The sequence below is a fragment of the Xyrauchen texanus genome, chromosome 14 (genome assembly GCF_025860055.1).
Source record: "Xyrauchen texanus isolate HMW12.3.18 chromosome 14, RBS_HiC_50CHRs, whole genome shotgun sequence".
Taxonomy (NCBI): domain Eukaryota; kingdom Metazoa; phylum Chordata; class Actinopteri; order Cypriniformes; family Catostomidae; genus Xyrauchen; species Xyrauchen texanus.
Window position 1 is genome coordinate 27,483,761 of NC_068289.1, and position 19,091 is coordinate 27,502,851.

Below are 19,091 nucleotides of genomic sequence, written 5' to 3' on the forward strand. Positions count from 1 at the left end.
TCCACAGTAAGTGGCGAGCCGCATACCAGCAGCGTCTCCACCACAAAATCACAGAGCGTCCAGCTGCGCATCGCCGGTGGCAACCGCTCACTGAGCGAATCGGTCAGGCCATCCTTAAAAAACACCACCAGGGAAGAGTCAGGGAAGTCGGTGGCACACGCTAGGTTCAGGAAGTCCCTAACGTGATCCTCCACCGGGCGGCTTCCTTGCCTCAATTCCAGTAGGCGACAGCTTGCCCGGAGAACCGCTGGATCCATATGTGGTCTATCGTTCTGTTACGATGGAGGAGGAGGCAGACAAGGGGTTGGATCCAAATGCAGTGATTTTATTAACAACGGTGAAAACTAAACGGACAAAACACAAACTAAGGAAATACCCGCGATGGGGAAACAAAACGCAAGCACGGAAAACATCAAAGGCAGAACAGGCAGGATGAACATGAGGAGGAGCACAGAAACAGGCGTCCACAAACATCAACGATAGACAAGGGAATGGAGAACAAACAGGGTATATATACACTGGATACAAGATGATGACAAACTACAATCAGGAGAGCACAATGACACAAGGCTGGCAGTGATGAGTGCTGGGGATCATGGGAAATGTAGTTTTAACACGAAGACAGTGAAACACGGGGCGGACAACAAGGAAAATGTGACATGGAATGTGAACAGAGACGAGTGAAACAGAAAACAAGGGACAGACAGATGCTAGAAATTGGGTTAAATGGCTCGATCCCCTTTTATTTGCAGTACGAGAGGTCCCACAAGCCTCCACTGGGTTTTCCCGCAATAAACAGCCTTCTCCATGGCGTTTGGATTGCACCAATTTGTGACGCTTCCGTTCAATTTGTTTGGGGTCCCGGATACATTTTGGCGTCTCATGGACCGAATTCTCAGACAGCATACAGCTTACGCCGCTCCCTATTTAGATGACATCATCATTTACAGTAATGATTGGCAGTGGCATATGCAGCATCTGAGGGCAGTCCTGAGGTCGCTGCGATGGGCGGGGTTCACAGCAAACCCCAAGAAACGCGTGATTGGGCGGGTGGAGGTACGGTATCTGGGGTTCCACTTGGGTCATGAGCAGGTACGTCCCCAAATTGACAAAACTGCGGCGATTGCAACTTGCCCAAAAACCAAGACAAAAAAGGGGGTGAGACATTTCCTGGAGCTGGCTGGCAATTACAGGAGATTTGTGCCTAATTATTTGGACGTCACCAGCCCGCTGACTGATCTCACTAAAAAGCGCTTTTGCAATCCGGAGCTGTACATCAGCCATAAGCTCTCCTTGAGGGAGACAAATTACAGCACCGTGGAAAAGGAGTGTCTGGCCATCAAGTGGCCTGTCCTCACTCTCCAGTATTACCTGCTAGGGCAGTCCTTCACCCTCTGCTCGGATCACGCCCCACTCCAATGGCTCCACCACATGAAGGATACCAAGGCGCGGATCACCCAGTGGTATCTGGCTCTCCAGCCCTTTAATTTCAAGGTGGTCCACAGACCGGGAGCGCAGATGGCTGTCGCCGACTTCCTTTCCAGAAATGGGGGGGTGGAGTGGTAGCCAGGCAGGATGGCTCCTGAGTCGGGCTGTAGGGATATGTGGCAGTGTGGGCATGGTCAAGCGCCCGTCCGGAGAGAGAGAAAGCGGTAAGGGTGCTTGCACCTGAGCTACCGCCAGACGAGAGAGAACGGTACAACTGACCAGTGATTGTCATGTCTTATTGAGTGTTTTATGTTATTGTGAAGCTGAAGACTGAAGTTTATGTTACACTGATCTGATTAAACTGAGAAATGCATCGAGACGAGTGCACACAGAGTGTTGAAGGCAGAGGAATAAAGAGCCTTACGTGACTACTTCTCTTCTCTCCATCTCCTCCCTTCCATCTCCTAGCTTGAACGTGTTACAAAATTAGTGTCAAATTTTTTTTTTTTTGTGGTAGTCAGCATTATGCTACAAATGCTGTTGATTGAGCTTAATTTGTATTGAACCCAGAATATTTCTTAAACAAATGTCTGTACATAGGAATGCAAATGTGCCATCATGTGTTACCCTGTTTCTTGCCTCTGTTTGGGTCAGTGTTTTGGCCATTTCTGCTCGCATGTTATTGGGTATTGTTGGTAACCCTGAAGATTCCACAGCGACTGTTCTTTTGCTAATACACAGACACAGTCATAATGAGGAGTAATTGAATACTACAGTAATTATGCTTACTATTTTAAATACATGTAAAATAGCATGTAAACAGTTTGCATTAAGCAACAATCAACAGTATAATACATTGTTGTGACATAACGTCATTACATCATATGTGTAATTCAGGGAGTGTCACCCAGTTATCGTCTAGGAAATAAAAACATTTATTTAGCATTATTTATCAAGTTTTGTGTAAAAATGTCTCCAGTCAAATGATGAGAAAGAGATGTTAACAATTGCAGATTATATTATTCCAGGTTTCTTAGTAACACTGGAAATGGTAACATGCATTACATTCAATGGATCTACTGTATACAGTGTAGTGTGTTCTTTTGAATTCTGCACATATTGGCAAATGTAGCAGGCCATCCAGGTATTTCATGGATACTGAATATTTGCATACTAAACTACAGAACAAATAAGCATAGTATAGTTATATGCTAATCCAAACATAGTCACCATCTAACACACATTTTTAATGGATTAAAAATGACGCCCCTCACCCTTTTCTATTCTTCCAAGTGCTTTTCTGGGATTGAGGCGAGGCTGCTTTCTCAGACCTGGGTGTGGCAGATCTCTCCAGCTCTGATGAAGGAGGTGTTCTGTGGGTGGAGCCTCCATCTCCAAATAAAAAAACAGACATTAATTAGATAGAAATCAAATTGATACTATTTGATCAGCACTCAAGCCGAGAAGGATATAGCTAAAACTTTAGGGAGCCCCTAAACTAACCCTTTCCCTAACTTTAACCGTGAGTGGAAGTGGCGCCCAATTTTGGAGTTACCACGCCCGTTTCTGGAGTGACACCGCCCTCTTTTGGAGATTGCACCCTCATTTGGAGGTCTACAGTCTGCAGCTTTACCTACTTGCTCAAGCCTGTATTAATCCTGTATTAATGTAGAAAAATGTGGGGGGAAAAAACTAAAATCTGCATATTAATAAACCCTTAAAGAACTGTACTTTTTTAGCCCCTGTCATGCGTTAATTGTATGGAAAATAGCAACCTAAACATTTAACTAAACAGCTCCTTTTGTGTTCCATACAAGAAGAAAATCATACAGGTTTGGAATAACATGAGGGTGAGTAAAGCATTTTCATTTTTGGGTTAACTATTCCTTTAATAAACATCATGTATTATAGTAATATTTGCTTTAATGTTGATTCCATGTAGTTTACTACATTGCTACAATGCAGTGATTTTGTTGTGTTTGTGCCAATTATTATCTTTAATTAAAGACAATTTGCTCCATCATGGGTTATTTGCTGTAGTAATATTAAAACTGTTTTATCCACATTACAGATAAAAAGAAAACGTCTCACCGAGAGGACTGCTGATGATAGACTGTTTAACTACATCACTGCTGGGAACACTGGCATGTTGAAACCTTTTGGATCTCTCTTCCAGAAACCATTCCCCCGTAACTACTTTCAGCTCCCTAAAACAGCCAGCCACACACAGACAACATGGTGTAAACACCAATTATAGAAGCAACAATCACAGCTTAATTTGTTTATCTATTAAATACTCAATGAAATGGATTGATGAACCCAATTTATTTACTGTGCTGATGGGGTAGGACATTTTGAAGGGCTTTTCCTTTTTTAAAACAGCTAAACGCCTTTAAAGATACTTAATTAAAACATGATGTGCAACTAGGGGCATAGATACCCATTTAGGTGGGTGTATGTAATATCAATGTTGGTGCCCTCTTGAAGTTTCACCATCAACCCCCTTTAGGTTTGATTTGGCACACTCCTTTGTGTGGTGCCCCTATACAACATAATTTTCTACTGGGAAATGGACCAAAATATTGAAGATACAACCACTTAGGAGTAAATTTAAATGAAAAGGATCTTTAATTTTGAATGATATGTTTTATTATGTTTATGTTATATTATATGTTTGTTTGGTCAACTTTTAGGAGTACCCTGGCATATTAATGGCCTTAAAGCTAACAGACATAGACTTACAGCCACCGAACTTTGATTTTGATTTCATGGGGCCATGGGAATATCAGGGTTCTCACTCAGACAGAGCAATTTCTAGAGCAGAGCATAAATACATTATATTATACTCACTATAGAAATGTCCATTACTTTTTAAGAATGTATTAAGTTCCATGACATTTCCAGGCCTAGAAATCACAAATTTTAAATTTTCTAAAATATCCAGGTTTTTCATGACCATGGGATTCCTGTAATATTGTTAAGCCATAAAGTAAAAGTTCATTTCATTGATAAATGAAATAATCTTATCCCCATTTCATTCCAGTGTGTATAGATGTTGTGTGTGACTCACGCAGTCTTTGCACACACTGTGCATTTGCACTGGTTTCTGCCCGGAGGCGTAGCAGTGCAGAAGTTGCAGATGCGACGATGACAGTTAGTACACACATTTCCCCTCTGCAGGATCAGTCCCAGAGCACGTAAACATACAGCACATTCACGCTGATCTGCCGAACTACGCCGCCCGGCTCGCTTTAGCTCCACAAGATCATTTTTCAACTTCCTGTAGAAACAACATCAAAACATCTGCACTATAGTGACAAGTCTGGTAGCCATTTTATATAAATAAATAATGATCATGTTAATAGTGATAAGATTATTATTTTAATTTGTATTATTATATTTTGTTGTAAAACAATGAATTGATATTGCTGATTTGCACATGTGACTGATTTGTATCAGTTGACTAAATACACTTTGTTGGAATGTGGCATATTGATTAATACAATATTTTGACCCCTTCATCTTTTAAAGTAAATTTTTGTTTCTGTTAAACTGGATTTTGGATTTACAATTTCTAAATTGTATTTACTTTTTTTAGGGATCAGATCAACAGAGTAATTTCTTGTGCTGCATGTAAAACTTGCAATCACGATGCTAATCAGTTATGGGTGGTTGCCAGGACGTTATTAAGCAGTTGCTAAGATGTTCTGAATGATTTTAAGCACATTGATTTGTGATGTGGTTGCTTACTGGCCCAGGTATAGACCACGTCCAGTGATATTCTGGTACCTAGATATGGCTTGAGTACCTCCTGCAATTTAAATCTATAGGATTTGTTTTATTTATTTTTTTCCAGTTTTCACATCCACCATGTGAAAATCATAAGCTCGATTGCTTAGAAAAGTAATGATATGAGGTATCATTTGTTACTGGGTTTCCCAAAGCACTAGACTGTTAGAAGCACAAATAATTTTTAAGGCATGATTTTCAATAGCGTTATTCATTTTAATGGCACAATGAGAACTTTAAGACATCACAGCATCTTTTTCTGTTACGTCATCATTTTCTGTAAAGATGCTTTGAAAAGCGCTATACAAATAAAATTGACTTGACTTGAGTAGTAGTTAATCTCTACGCAACATTTCCCAAAAGTATGGCTATCTAAGTAGTACATAAAAACATTAGTAAAATAAGGTATTTCACTACATGTTTCTTCACTAATGGCTTGTTTTGTTGCTTGAATTGCTCTGGAGGTGTCAGCAAAATAACCACCAAATCTTCATCCAATAGCTTTAGCTCAAAAAGCAGATACATATCCAAATCCTGATTAAAACTGCTGGTGTGTTTGTCTTGATACAATAGTGCCAAAAAATGTACAATACATCATTAAAGGAGAAAATAGTGAACGATTGGAATGCTACCTGATGCGTTTCTCCTCTCGTTTTCGGAGCTTCTCGTCTTTCTGGAGGACACTGAGGATCATCTGCCTTTCGTGCTCCAGGAGGAAGGACAGATTAATGGACTCAGCCCTCTTCGCCATGACCATTTAAAGAACTACTCACAGAGCTCAAACAAACATTCAGCAAATAAAATAGGCCACAGACCAATCAGAAAAATGCTTCATGGATGCTGCTGGAATCCTCAGTCAGAGTGAAGGGCTGTTCATCTGCATATCCCCAGAAAGGTCAACTGCCTGGTCTCTCAGGGACTGTGGCCAATCTTGTGGTCAGTGTATTGTTAATCTTTTCACAAGCAGAAAGGCTGCAAGCATAATCAAAGCATAAACAATGATTAGTGATGATAATTCACATAATTTAGGTCTGATGCATGCAGTAATACTGGTGAATACTAACTTATGCCTATTAAAGTTAAAGGGCTCATATTGTGACAAATTGTAATTGTTTTTATATTAATCTATTTAAAATTAAGTTTAATGTACAGCGAAAACGTCTAGGTTACGTATGTAACCTCCGTTCCCCGATGGAGGGAACAAGACGTTGTGTCAGAGAAGCGACACTAGGGGTCTCTCTTGAGCGCCGATATTCACCTCTGGACTATGAAAAAAGGCCAATGAGAGTTGGCAACCAGTATTTGCATGTCCCGCCCCCGGACATACGGGTATTTAAGCGGCGCAAATACGGGAGTTCATTCAGGATTTTTATGAGGAGCCGGAAATGGTCCGGCCACAAGTGGCTCGGCTCAGCGACGTGGCAGGGGAGACACAACGTCTCGTTCCCTCCATCGGGGAACGGAGGTTACATACGTAACCTAGACATTCCCCTTCTGTCGCTCTCTCCACGTTGTGTCAGAGAAGCGACACTAGGGGTCCACTTATAAAAGCGCCACGCGCTGAGCCGTGTACGTGAACTGCTGATACAGGAGCGAGCAGGTATTCTGACGTGCAGGACGACCAACTGTATCAGGCTGCACGTACCCTTCCCGAATGCCCCATTTAAGCCATCAGGATTCCTTATTGTTACCCCGGAAGGGGGAACAAGGTGCTGGCTGCCAACCTGGGAACGGGCCAAGCCTGGCCGGGCCTCTTTTCTCTCTATGTTTCTCGCATAGAGCAACTTAGGCTGGGGCCCTTACACGCATTGAGGGAAGGGGGTCTTAGCCCTTATTCAGGGCGGAGAAGACCCTGCGGAGGCCACGCCTACCCGAGAGGGGAGGCAAGTTTAAGTGGCAAAACCATCAGAGGCCTGACTTAGGGCCTATGTGGAAAAGTCGGTGCGGTGGTGGATCCAGCCTATAGAGGGGGGAACATACAACCGAGGCAGCCGTGACTGCCTAAGGGAAGCACGGGAGTCCGCTCGCCAGAGGGGACAGAACCGTGGCGTTACACACAGGGGGAGTCCGAAGGAGGCCAGTGCAGGGTAGCTTGCGGTACACGCAGTGGCTTGGGTCGGCGAGTTCCTCCGCTGAACTGCGACCCACGAGGGCTAGGGAGGAATCAACCAGTGTCCCAAACCTGAGATCTCCTGGGAATGAAGGCGCACTGTTTCCCCTGGTTAGGGGGAAGGGCGCTAGGTGCAAGCGATTCACCCGGTCAGAGCGTGAGCATTCCACCGAGTTCTACGGGCTCGGTACCTGAGAAAACGGGACGTTTCTGGGACGATACTGACCCAACTCGGAGATTGTAGAATCTCGCGAAAGTGTTAGGTGTTGCCCAGCCCGCTGCTCTACAAATGTCTGCTAGGGCAGTGCCCCTAGCCAGTGCCCATGAGGACGCAACACTCCTGGTGTAGTGGGCTCGGACCCGCAAAAGGGGGGGGGGCACGGCCTAAATGTGATAAGCAAGGGAAATGGCGTCGTCGACAACCCAGCGGGCGAGTCTCTGCTTGGTGACAGCATTCCCTTTCTGCTGTCCCCCAAAGCAGACGAAGAGCTGCTCAGAGCGTCTAGTGCTCTGTGTGCGGTCCAGGTAGATACGTAAGGCACGTACTGGACACAGCAGTGAAAGGGCTGGATCTGCTTCCTCCCGGGGCAGCGCTTGCAGGTTCACTACCTGATCTCTGAAGGGTGTGGTAGGAACCTTGGGCACATAGCCCGGTCACGGTCTTAGGATCACGAAAGTGTCTGCCGGACCGAACTCCAGGCAAGCGTTGCTAACAGAGAACGCATGCAGGTCCCCGACCCTCTTGAAGGAAGCGAGCGTGATCAGCAGGGCAGTCTTGAGAGAGAGGGCCCTGAGTCCAACTGAGTCAAGCGGGTCGAAGGGGGGTCTCTGGGGTCCCGTAAGGACGACCGAGAGATCCCAGGAGGGGAACAGGTTAGGCCGGGAGGGAGCTATCCTCCGGGCACCTTTTAGGAAACTGATGATTAAGTCGTGCTTACCAAGAGACTTTCCGTCTACCGTGTCATGGTGGGCCGCGATAGCGGCGACATACACCTTGAGGGTGGAGGGGGACAGCCTCCTCTCCAGCCTCTCCTGAAGAAACACGAGCACTGACCTAACTGCGCACTTCTGCGGGTCTTCGGCTCGGGAAGAACACCAGTCCGCGAACAGACGCCACTTTAGGGCGTAAAGATGCCTGGTAGAGGGGGCTCTGGCTTGGCTGATTGTATCTACGATGGTAGATGGTAGACCGGCTAGATCTTCCGCATCCCATCCAGGGGCCAGACGTGGAGGTTCCAGAGGTCTGGGTGCGGGTGCCAGAGCGTGCCCCGTCCCTGAGAAAGAAGGTCCTTCCTCAGGGGAATTCACCAGGGAAGGGCTGTCGTGAGGAGCGTGAGGTCCGAAAACCAAGTCCGGGTAGGCCAATAGGGGGCTACCAGAATGACTTGCTCCTCGTCCTCCCTGACCTTGCATAGCACCTGTGCAAGAAGGCTCACTGGGGGAAATGCGTACTTGCGCAGCCCCGAGGGCCAGCTGTGTGCCAGTGCATCTGCCCCGAGGGGAGCCTCTGTCCGGGCATACCAGAGCGGGCAGTGGGAGGTTTCTTGGGAGGCAAACAGGTCTACCTGAGCCTTGCTGAACCGGTCCCAAATCAGCTGGACCGAATGGGGGTGGAGCCTCCACTCCCCGCCAGGCAAGCTTTGTCTTGATAGCGCGTCCGCTATCACATTGAGGTTGCCGGGGATGTGAGTGGCGCGCAGTGACTCCAGTCGCTGCTGACTCCAAAGGAGGAGACGACGGGCGAGCTGTGACATGTGGGGGGAGCGTACTCCGCCTTGGCGGTTTATGTAGGCTACGACCGTGGTGCTGTCTGTCCTGACTAGGACGTGTTTGTTCCGAGTTAACGGGAGAAACTTCTGCAGGGCCAGAAAAACAGCCAGCAGCTCTAGGCAGTTGATGTGCCAGCACAGCGGGCCTCGGTTTCACCGGCCTGCGGCTGCGCGCCCGTTGCACACGACGCCCCAACCCCAATTTGGAAGCGTCGGTTGTGACCAGAACGCGTCGGGACACCTGCTGCAAGGGTACACCTGCCCATAGAAAGCAGAGGCCTGTCCAGGGTTTGAAGGTTTAGCGGCAGGCAGAAGTAACTTTTACGTTGTGCGTGCCACGGCGCCATGCTCGTCTCGGGACTCGAGTCCGGAGCCAGTGCTGAAGTGGTCTCATATGCATCAACCCCAGCGGTGCGGCCACCGCGGAGGATGCCATATGCCCCAGGAGCTGTTGGAAACGTTTTAGCGGGACCACGGCGCCTGGCTTGAAGGAAGCGAGGCATTTCAGCACTGACTGAGCACGCTCGTTGGAGAGACGTGCTGTCATTGAGACTGAGTCTAACTCCAGACCGAGAAAAGAGATGCTCTGGACCGAGGAGAGCTTGCTCTTTTCCCGGTTGACCTGAAGCCCCAAACGGCTGAGGTGCCTGAGCACCTGGTCTCTGTGTGCGCATAGTAACACTCGAGAGTGAGCCAGTATGAGCCAGTCGTCGAGGTAATTGAGTATGCGTATGCCGGCTACTCGGAGCGGGGCAAGAGCTGCCTCTGCAACTTTCGTGAAGCCGTGAGGGGACAGAGACAGGCCGAAGGGGAGGACTTTGTACTGATATGCCTGGCTGTCGAACGCGAACCGTAGGAAGGGTCGATATCGAGGGCAAATTGAGACGTGGAAGTACGCATCCTTCAGGTCTACCGCTGTGAACCAATCTAGATGCCGGATGCCAGATAGAATTTGTTTCTGGGTGAGCATTTTGAACGGGAGTTTGGACAAGGTCCGATTGAAAACTCGCAGGTCCAAGATCGGTCGTAAGCCGCCGCCTTTCTTGGGTACAACAAAATAAGGGCTGTAGACACTCTTCTTCGTTTCGGTTGGAGGGACAGGCTCTATCGCATCCTTTAATAGAAGGGAGGCGATTTGTTCGCACTGGGAATGGGCATGTTGGCCGTGTACTGCGGAAAAATGTACGCCCTTGAAGGGGGGCAGAGACCTGGCAAACTGAATTGCGTAACCGAGTCGAATGGTCCGGTGCAGCCAGCATGATGGGTTGGGCAGTGAAAGCCACGCCTCTAAGCTCCGTGCTAGGGGCACCAAGGGGATGAGTTTTTTGGACGTACCCGGCGGGGCTTCGCAGCGGTGCGGAACAGGAAACGCGGTGTCGGGAGGCAACGTGGCGTCCCGAGGCTCCGGTGCTGAGAATAAACTCAAAGCACTTACCTTGCTCCGCGCACCCGGCAGGGGGCGGGTTCGTGACTGAGGAGGAGGTCTGATGCTGGCGTCCTCTGGACTCGTCTGAACCGGCCGGCCGGGGAACAGTCGTGAGGCTGAAGGCGGGGACACCGCGTCCATGGAGCCGGGACTGTTGAGGCCTGAAAGCAGAGTGCCGTGAGAACGGCATTTGCGGGCCAGGTGACCCCAGAGACAACAAGGAAATAGCTCTATAGAGTGTAACGAATTTAACAAAAAATTCTCCTCCCGGCCCTCCACCGGGGAACGGAGTGGTCTTACCAGCTCCGGAGCTAACGTCTCGGTCTCTGGGTCTGTCATCTCAGGAGCGCCTGGGAGCCTTCTGGGTCCTCAAGGGGGTCCGTGAGACGATGGGCGTCCAACTTCTGCGGGGGGCTCAATGCTGGGGCTGAGAGGTGGGCCCACTCACTTGTTAGTTGAGGCGGAGCACCACTTTCTTTCTTTCTTGAAAGCCGCAGGAGGACGCCCTCGGCGAGCAGACAGGGCATGGCCCCTGGCGGCAGGTTTGCGGCAGGGCAGGATGCTTTTTTTGCTTGAAAATAGCCTTCGTCTGTTTCTTCACCACTGAGGACTGCTGGGCGAAGTCGTCAAGTGGTGTCGCCGAATGGACGGAGCTGGGAGACGGGGGCGTTTGAGAAAGCGTGCTTTGTCTGCCTCCCGTACTGCCTGTCCATTGTTGCGTTTCTGGACCACGGAGTGGCCATCGCCTGTTTGAGTGCAGTTCCTGCAGCACGTCAAGAACAGGACTACCCAAGTGCAGATTTTGAAGTGCCCTGGCCCGGTGGACTTGCAGGAGGGGGCCATGACGTGCAGGGGGGAGCGGTCTGGGACCGTTCTACCACCGAGGGTAGCGAGAGCGGAGGGCTTGCTCAGCTCGTCATGCACGTCCGGGAAGGAATCCGGGGGGGGCACGGCTGTGAGTGGTGCACATGCCCGCGGAACCAATTAAGCCCAGGGAAGCATAGCGGACCTTCTTGCGTCAGGCTCAGACTGGGCGGAGACCCAAAGGTGGCGGCCCAGGCGAGTTATCCGCATCCGACGCCGCTGTTACGCTCTCCGATGCAGCGGTGATGTCATCATCCAATGCTGGGGAGCTCAAGGGACCGGACGGTAGGCCGTTAAGCGGACCGCACTAATCCCGAGCTCGAGTGAAGCAGGCAAGCGTGCCGGGGAGGCGGGAGGTTTTCGGGGGGATTTACCCGGCGAAAGCGCCCCGTTATTCTCCCCAGATCGTTCTCCATCGCCCGCGGCACCTGCCTCAATCCCGTGGGAAGGAGGCGAGGCGTGGGGGGCGGCTGAAGCGGCTTTCTCTCACTACAAGAGAAAGCCTACGACCGCAATGCTGTCATGGCTATGTTCTCGCACTGAAAACATAGACCATTCATAAAAACGCTGCCTGTGTGTGATCGCAACCCAGGAATGCAAGGCAGTTTTTATGACCGTCAGAGGTGGGGAGACATCAACCACATCCAGAAACTACACAGGGGCGGAAATATCGTCTTTAAAAAGACGCGTCCTGAGAAGGACGTTCAACGCCGCTGTGTTTTGCTCTTTAGAGCGAAATTACTCTTTTAGAATAACTCTTTCGAGTTGTCTGCGCTGTCGAAGTGCCCAGGGGCAAGAATGCACAGCCGTGCATGAAGGAGAAAGCCGCTGTTATGCGCCGTCAGATCCAACAGCATGCAGAGCGTCAGAGGATTAATTAGGAACTTGGTGTGTAACTCGCAGCAGAGTTCATGCACGACCATCGGCTCCGAAGAAATTTTCTGAATGAACTCCCGTATTTGCGCCGCTTAAATACCCGTATGTCCGGGGGCGGGACATGCAAATACTGGTTGCCAACTCTCATTGGCCTTTTTTCATAGTCCAGAGGTGAATATCGGCGCTCAAGAGAGACCCCTAGTGTCGCTTCTCTGACACAACGTGGAGAGAGCGACAGAAGGGGAACTACTGTAACTTTCAGAACTCAAAAGACTGAAACTAAACTTAATACATAGTATAAATATATATACTTTTGTGGCCATAAACTAAATTATGGCCCCTTGACTAAGATTATGAGTGGACATTAAGGCAAAAATGAAAATGATAAAAAAAAACTATAATACAACTCCTATAAAAAAAAAAAAATACATTAAAAAAAAAAAATATATATATATATATATATATATATATATATATATATATATATATATATATATATATATATATATTCATGCCATTTTGTGAGTACTTAATGTTTTCTGCAACTTCTCTTCTTTGGGTGCATACCCAAACATAAACCGTGAAATAGATCTAATTGTTGAAAAGAAAGCATATTAAAAAGGCAATATATTAAAGCATATGCAGTACATGTATGGCACACTTGCATGTTGAGCTTTTGGTTCAGCTAGATAAACTTTATGGATTATAATGGTCTTCATTTTGTGCTTGGTGAATGGACTGACAGTCCAGATGTCAGTATGAGAGCTCAGCCAAACAGCAGCTATTTTGTCACATTTAGCTTTTCATTTAAAGTGACAAAACACTAATTGTAGTGGCAGTCTGCCAGCAGCAATCTGGGGTGAAGTGCATCTGTAGCACAAGAGTAATAAAACAGGACAGTAATCACTCTATATCAGGCCTACTTGGGACTGAATATAAAACCATTGAGTAGCTGGCACTGTCCACAAATAGGATACATTATAGAGCTTGAAACTCTTAAAGAATGATGTCAAATACATAAGCAAATTAATGATATACTAGGTTGAAGGCTTTAATACATGGATTTAATTTTAGCCTAAATTCAGCTGTCAAGCATTTAAAGAGAATCTAGTTTGGCACCAAATGTTGGCTCGCTCTTATTACATTTGTTTCCCATAAAATAAAGAAAATAATGCTTTAAATATTTTATTATTCGAGAAAACGTCTGGTTACTGTTGTAACCTCCATTCCCCGAGGGAGGGAACGAGATGTTGTGTCGAAGGAAGTGACACAAGGGGTCTTCTCGGACGCCGAATCGAACCTCTGAAACTGAGAAAAAGCCAATGTCAAGTTGGCAGACAGAATTTGCATGATTCATGCACCAGCAAATGCCAGTCAGGATTTTGCACTGAGGAGCCGAACTTTAAATACGGCCATTTACGGTGCTAGGTCTATTGCTGTGGCAGGAGGGACACAACGTCTCGTTCCCTCCCTCGGGGAACGGAGGTTACAACAGTAACCAGACGTTCCCCTTCTGTCACTCTCAATGTTGTGTCGAAGGAAGTGACACAAGGGGTCCATATAAAAACGGCACGCACTGACCGTGTTACGTGACTGTCGAAACAGGTGCAAAGCAGGCTATTGCGTGTTAGCGGAACCTGTACCGAGTGCACGTAGCCCTCCCCAACGCCCCCTTAAAGAGTTTCGCATACCACCTTTGGTTTTCCCGACCCCCTGGGGGGGAAAAAGGTGTTACATGCTAGCATGGGAGCTAGCCCAGCAGGCCAATCTCACTATGTCTCTCTCACTATGTCTCTCACATAGGACGTAAAGTGGCTGGGGCCCAACATAAGTCGGGGAAGGCGGTCTTCCCCCGGAGGGAGCAGGAGAGCCTGTCAGGAGCGACAGGTGCCCTGAGCCTAGGGTGCTGAGAGAAGACTAGAACCACTTGTACTGCTCCGCGCACCCGGCAGGGGGCATCTTAGAGACTGAGGAAGAGGCCTAAGGAGGCGTCTTGAGAAGCGAGACCGGAAGTAAGGTAACTGTCCGGTCCGCGAATGTCCTATTCTTTCAGAAGGGGAAGACCTTGCGAAGGCCACACCCTGCCCAGTCCAGGGGGAGGAGATGTGTGGCAAATACACCACGAGGGTTGTGAAGCCGGACGTGGGATACGGCGCGGTGGTAGGTCCAGCCTAATGAAGGGGGGAACTCTACAAGCAAGGGGCCGAGGCAGCGGGCTGCCCGAGGGAAACGCAGGTCCGCTGAGAGGGGAACCGTACCGCAGAAAATACATCACGGGGAGTTAGCCTGAAGAGGGAACTATGCCCGTGGAGCCCGACCCCAGTACAGAATTCGCAGGCTAGGGAGGAAAAACATCCATGAAGCGACGCTCAGTGGCTGACCTGCAACAGAAGGCACACTGGATCACTTTGGTGAAGGGCACAAGGTGCAAGCAGAACACCCGGTCGGTTGTACCACGTTACCGATTTCTACCGGCTCGGACCTGACAAAACACGGGATTAACGATCAAAAACACTTCTTGTACAGTGTGCTCGGACATGCAGGGGGGCGGGCACGCCCTGGGTGTGATAGGCTAAGGCAATGGCGTCAACGACCCAGTGGGCTAGCCTCTGTTTAGAGACGGTGTTCCTTTTCCGTCCTCCGCCAAAGCCTACGACTAAGAGCTGCTCAGAACATCTAGAGCTCTGCGTGTGGTCCACATTGGTATGCAAAGCACGCACCGGACACAGCAACGAAAGGGCTGGGTCTGCCTCCTCCCGAGGCAGCGCTTGCAGGTTCATGACCTGGTCCCTGAAAGGGGTCGTAGGAACCTTGGGCACATAGCCCGGTTGAGAACTCGCAAGTCCAAGATTGGTCGCAAAACCCCGCTTGGCTACAATGAAGTACGGCTGTAGAAACCCTTCTTCATCTCAGCTGGAGGGACGGGCTCTATCGCATCCTTGAGGAGCAGGGTGGAAATCTCTGCTCGTAAGGCACTGTCTTGTTGGCCGCGCACTAGAGTGGAGCGAATACCGCTGAAACGAGGCGGGAGCCGAGCGAACTGAATCACATCAGATGGTCCTGGCCAACCAGCGCGACGGATTGGGAAGTGAGAGCCACGCATCCAAACTCCGTGGAGGGAGGGTGCGTCAAATGAACATAAGGAAAACAAAGATTCACCTCCCGGCCCCCCACCGGGGGACAGAGTGGCCTTGGTACCATCTCCGGAGCGAACATTCGACTGCCTGGGTTGCCCGTCTTAGGAGCGCTTCGGAGCTTTTCTGATCCGGGAAGGGGTCCTAGAGACAGGGGGCGTACACCACCTGCGAGGTGCTCGACGCTGGGGCTGAGAGCTGGGCCCAGGTTGCGGAGCTGCCTGTCGTTGTTTGGTCACAGGGGGACACCCTCGGCGAGCAGGTGGGGCGCAGGGCGCGCTGGATGGGTGGCATGATGTGCGGTATCACCTCCGTCTGCTTCTTCACCGCCGAAAACTTCTGGCAGAAGTCGTCGACAGTGTCGCCGAAGAGGCCTGGGAGACGGGGGCGTTGAGAAATGTAGCCTTGCGTATCTCATCCATGTTCAGCCAGAGGTTGAAGAGGGTGGCCATCGCCCGTCCGAGTGCCTGCGCTGTGACCTTCGTGGCTCCGAGAACGAGGTCGGTGGCAGAGCACAGTTCCTACAGCACATCGGGGTCGGAAATACCCAGGTGCAGATCTTTGAGTGCCTTGGCTTGGTGAATTCGCAGGAAAGCCATGGCATGCAAGGCGGAGGCGGCCTGTCCGGTGGCGCTATAGACTTTTGAGGTCAGTAATGACGTCATTCTATGGCTCTGGAGAGGAGTACCGGGCAGTCCCAGCGTTCTCGGGACATAAGTGGATCGCAACCGCTCTGTCCACCTGGGGGACCTCCGTGTACCCGTGGGCCGCCCCGCCATCCAGGGTAGTGAGAACGGTTCCGACCGCGTCGGCTCGTTATGCACTTCCGGGGACAACGGCCTGGGAAAGCATAGTGGATATCTGCGCGTCAACCTCAGACTGGGCGAGCAGACCTGAAGGTGGCAGCCCAGGCGTGTCATCAGCATCAGACGCCGCTGTGACACTCTCCGATGCAGCGGCGATGTCGTCATCCAATTCCAGGGGCTCAAGGGAGAATGCCGGGTGGCCACAAGGCGAGCTGCACTCATCCCGAGAACGGACGGAAGCAAGCAAGCGTGCCGGAGGGGTGGGTGGTGCGTGGGGATTTACCTGGCGAAACCGAGCCCGTCGTCATCCCCAAATCGCCTTCATCGCCAGCCGGGTCATCCTCAATCCCGTGGGAAGAAGGAACGACACGGGGGGCGGCTGAAGTGGCTTTCTCTCGTGAGAGAAGAAAGCCGCAACCGCAATGTTGCCATGGTTATGTTCTCGCACTAAGAACATGACCATTCATAAAATGCTGCCTATGCATGATCGCAGCCCAGGCACGCGAGGCAGCTTTTATGACCGTCAGAAGTGGAGAGAAATCAACCGCAACCAGGAACTACACAGAGGCGGAAAGACATCTTTAAAAAGACGCGTCCTGAAAAGGACATTCAATGCCTGCTGTGTATTGCTCTTTTATGAGTGGGAACTCAAACTCTTTCAGAGAAAACAGACTCTTTTTAGGAGGAGAACACTCTTTTAACAGGAAGAAAGCGTTGTCGAAGCACCCAGGGGCGTGAACTGCACAGCATGCAGAGAGACAGACGCCAGCTGGAAAATGCACCATGCAGATCCAATAGCAATGCTTCTCACTGATAGAGGTGAGTGGAACAGTAGTGAAGCTCAGCTGCTTGTTGCACAACCATTCGGCTGCGAAGAAAAATTCTGATTGGCATTCGCCGCCCCGCTTCCCTTTATACCCGTATGTCTGGGGCATTGGCCTTTTCTCAGGTTCAGAGGTACGGTTCGGCATCCGAGAAGACCCCTTGTGTCACTTCCTTCGACACAACGTCGAGAGAGTGACAGAAGGGGAATCTTCTTACAATGACCTCAGTAATAGGGCTGAATTGATGAGCCTGACGATTGCTGTTAACACTACAATTTGGCTAAAAAGAGATTATTTACTTGTCTTTCCACCATGTTGAAGAATGGGTTCAAATGATGTTATAAGGGGCAGTTTTAATAAGGGGCACATTATGTCGTAACATAGTTACTAAAAAATTATGGGACAGCTAAATGTTATTTTTTTATCAAAATAAGTTAATAATTAAAATGTTTACAGCCTTTTGGATGGGACATATCAAAGGGCTCATGCCTCTTTTTTATTGCCAATAGGCTGTAGTTAGGTCACTGTTATAGCCATGATGCTACTTGTTGGTGGACTGTATGGTATGTGGCATTAGGGGAGACTCTCATTCTAAAGAGCATATGATTGGACAAAAATCTGTCCAGTGCAATTTGGGCAGTGTTGGGTAAATTACTAAAAAGTAGTCCACTACAAATTATTCACTACTTCTCTAAAATTATATCCATATTACTTTAGTGATTACTTAATTGGAAAAGTAATCACATCACTAATTACTTTACTTTTAAGTACATTTTCTAACACACATTTTCCACTCAACAAATTCAAAATGTCTATTTTCTCCTTGTTCATTGTTGCACACCCTTAAGCTGTCACAGAAACATACATACATATGAATTCAAATTTTAACTGTATTACACATAAATAACCTTTTTAGAAGTATTTGTATCCCATGTAATGTACTTAAAAGTAATTACTTCCACTGAAAGTCAGTAACTGTAATCTGATTACAATAATTAAATATGTAATGGGTTACACTACTTTTTTTGCCTAAAAGTGAATATATTACAGTAACTTTTTACAGTTTAGTCAACAACATTTTTGGTCTGTTCTCTCAGAAGAGAAAAACTAAATTTATATTTGCTAAAAAGGTTAAGGGGTGCACTAAAATAAAGATGGCCTCAAAGTTAATAGACTATGTATTAGAAATGTACTAAAAGTCCCAAAAACTCATGGGGTCTTTAAAAATGTAATGGGACACCAGTTGAAACCTTATTCATGAAAGGTGCCAGCTCTAATCCATAATATTTTTCAGTCATGTTCAATCGGTTTGCTTGTAAGCCGCTTGATGGCTGAAGCATTGTACTGGCCTGAATAATGTCTGTACAGATCTGTGGAGGACTTTAATTTGCTATTAAAGCACTTTAGATTTATGGGTCTTGTTCAACACATACATTTTTTTGTATGATATGGTTCATTTGTATGGGATGAAATTAGACTCAAAATTATTAACCATCAGTTTGATAAATGTTGCAAATGTATCTTACAATCCACAGAAATGCCTTTCAACTTGTCCATCCATCCATCCATCCATCCATCTTCAACCGCTTATCCGAAGTCAGGTCGCGGGGGCAGCTGCTCCAGCAGGGGGCCCCAAACTTCCCTATCCCGAGCCACATTAACCAACTCTGACTGGGGGACCCCGAGGCGTTCCCAGGCCAGTGTGGAGATGTAATCTCTCCACCTAGTCCTGGGTCTTCCCCGAGGCCTCCTCCCAGCTGGACGTGCCTGAAATACCTCCCTAGGGAGGCGGCCAGGGGGCATCCTTACCAGATGCCCAAACCACCTCAACTGACTCCTTTCAACGCAAAGGAGCAGCGGCTCTACTCCGAGATCCTCATGGATGACTGAGCTCCTCACCCTATCTCTAAGGGAGAAGCCCGCCACCCTTCTGAGGAAGCCCATTTCAGCCGATTGTACTCGCGACCTAGTTCTTTCGGTCATGACCCAACCTTCATGACCATAGGTGAGGGTAGGAACAAAAATTGACCAGTAGATCGAGAGCTTTGCCTTTCGGCTCAGCTCT

General features: G+C 48.5%; 1 protein-coding gene across 2 annotated transcripts in view; it reads right to left on the reverse strand.

The window, feature by feature from the left end:
• Positions 1 to 19,091, reverse strand: part of LOC127655117 (synaptotagmin-like protein 5) — a 62,145-nt gene that overhangs the window by 27,501 nt on the left and 15,553 nt on the right. For both annotated transcript variants that reach the window (XM_052142749.1, XM_052142748.1), the window contains exons 2-6: positions 5,850 to 6,189; positions 4,499 to 4,708; positions 3,520 to 3,635; positions 2,703 to 2,820; positions 2,056 to 2,158 (exon numbers count right to left, since the gene is read on the reverse strand). In XM_052142749.1, the coding sequence (XP_051998709.1) occupies positions 2,056 to 2,158; positions 2,703 to 2,820; positions 3,520 to 3,635; positions 4,499 to 4,708; positions 5,850 to 5,974 (672 nt within the window). In that variant the 5' untranslated portion in view covers positions 5,975 to 6,189. The remainder of the gene's footprint in view (positions 1 to 2,055; positions 2,159 to 2,702; positions 2,821 to 3,519; positions 3,636 to 4,498; positions 4,709 to 5,849; positions 6,190 to 19,091) is intronic.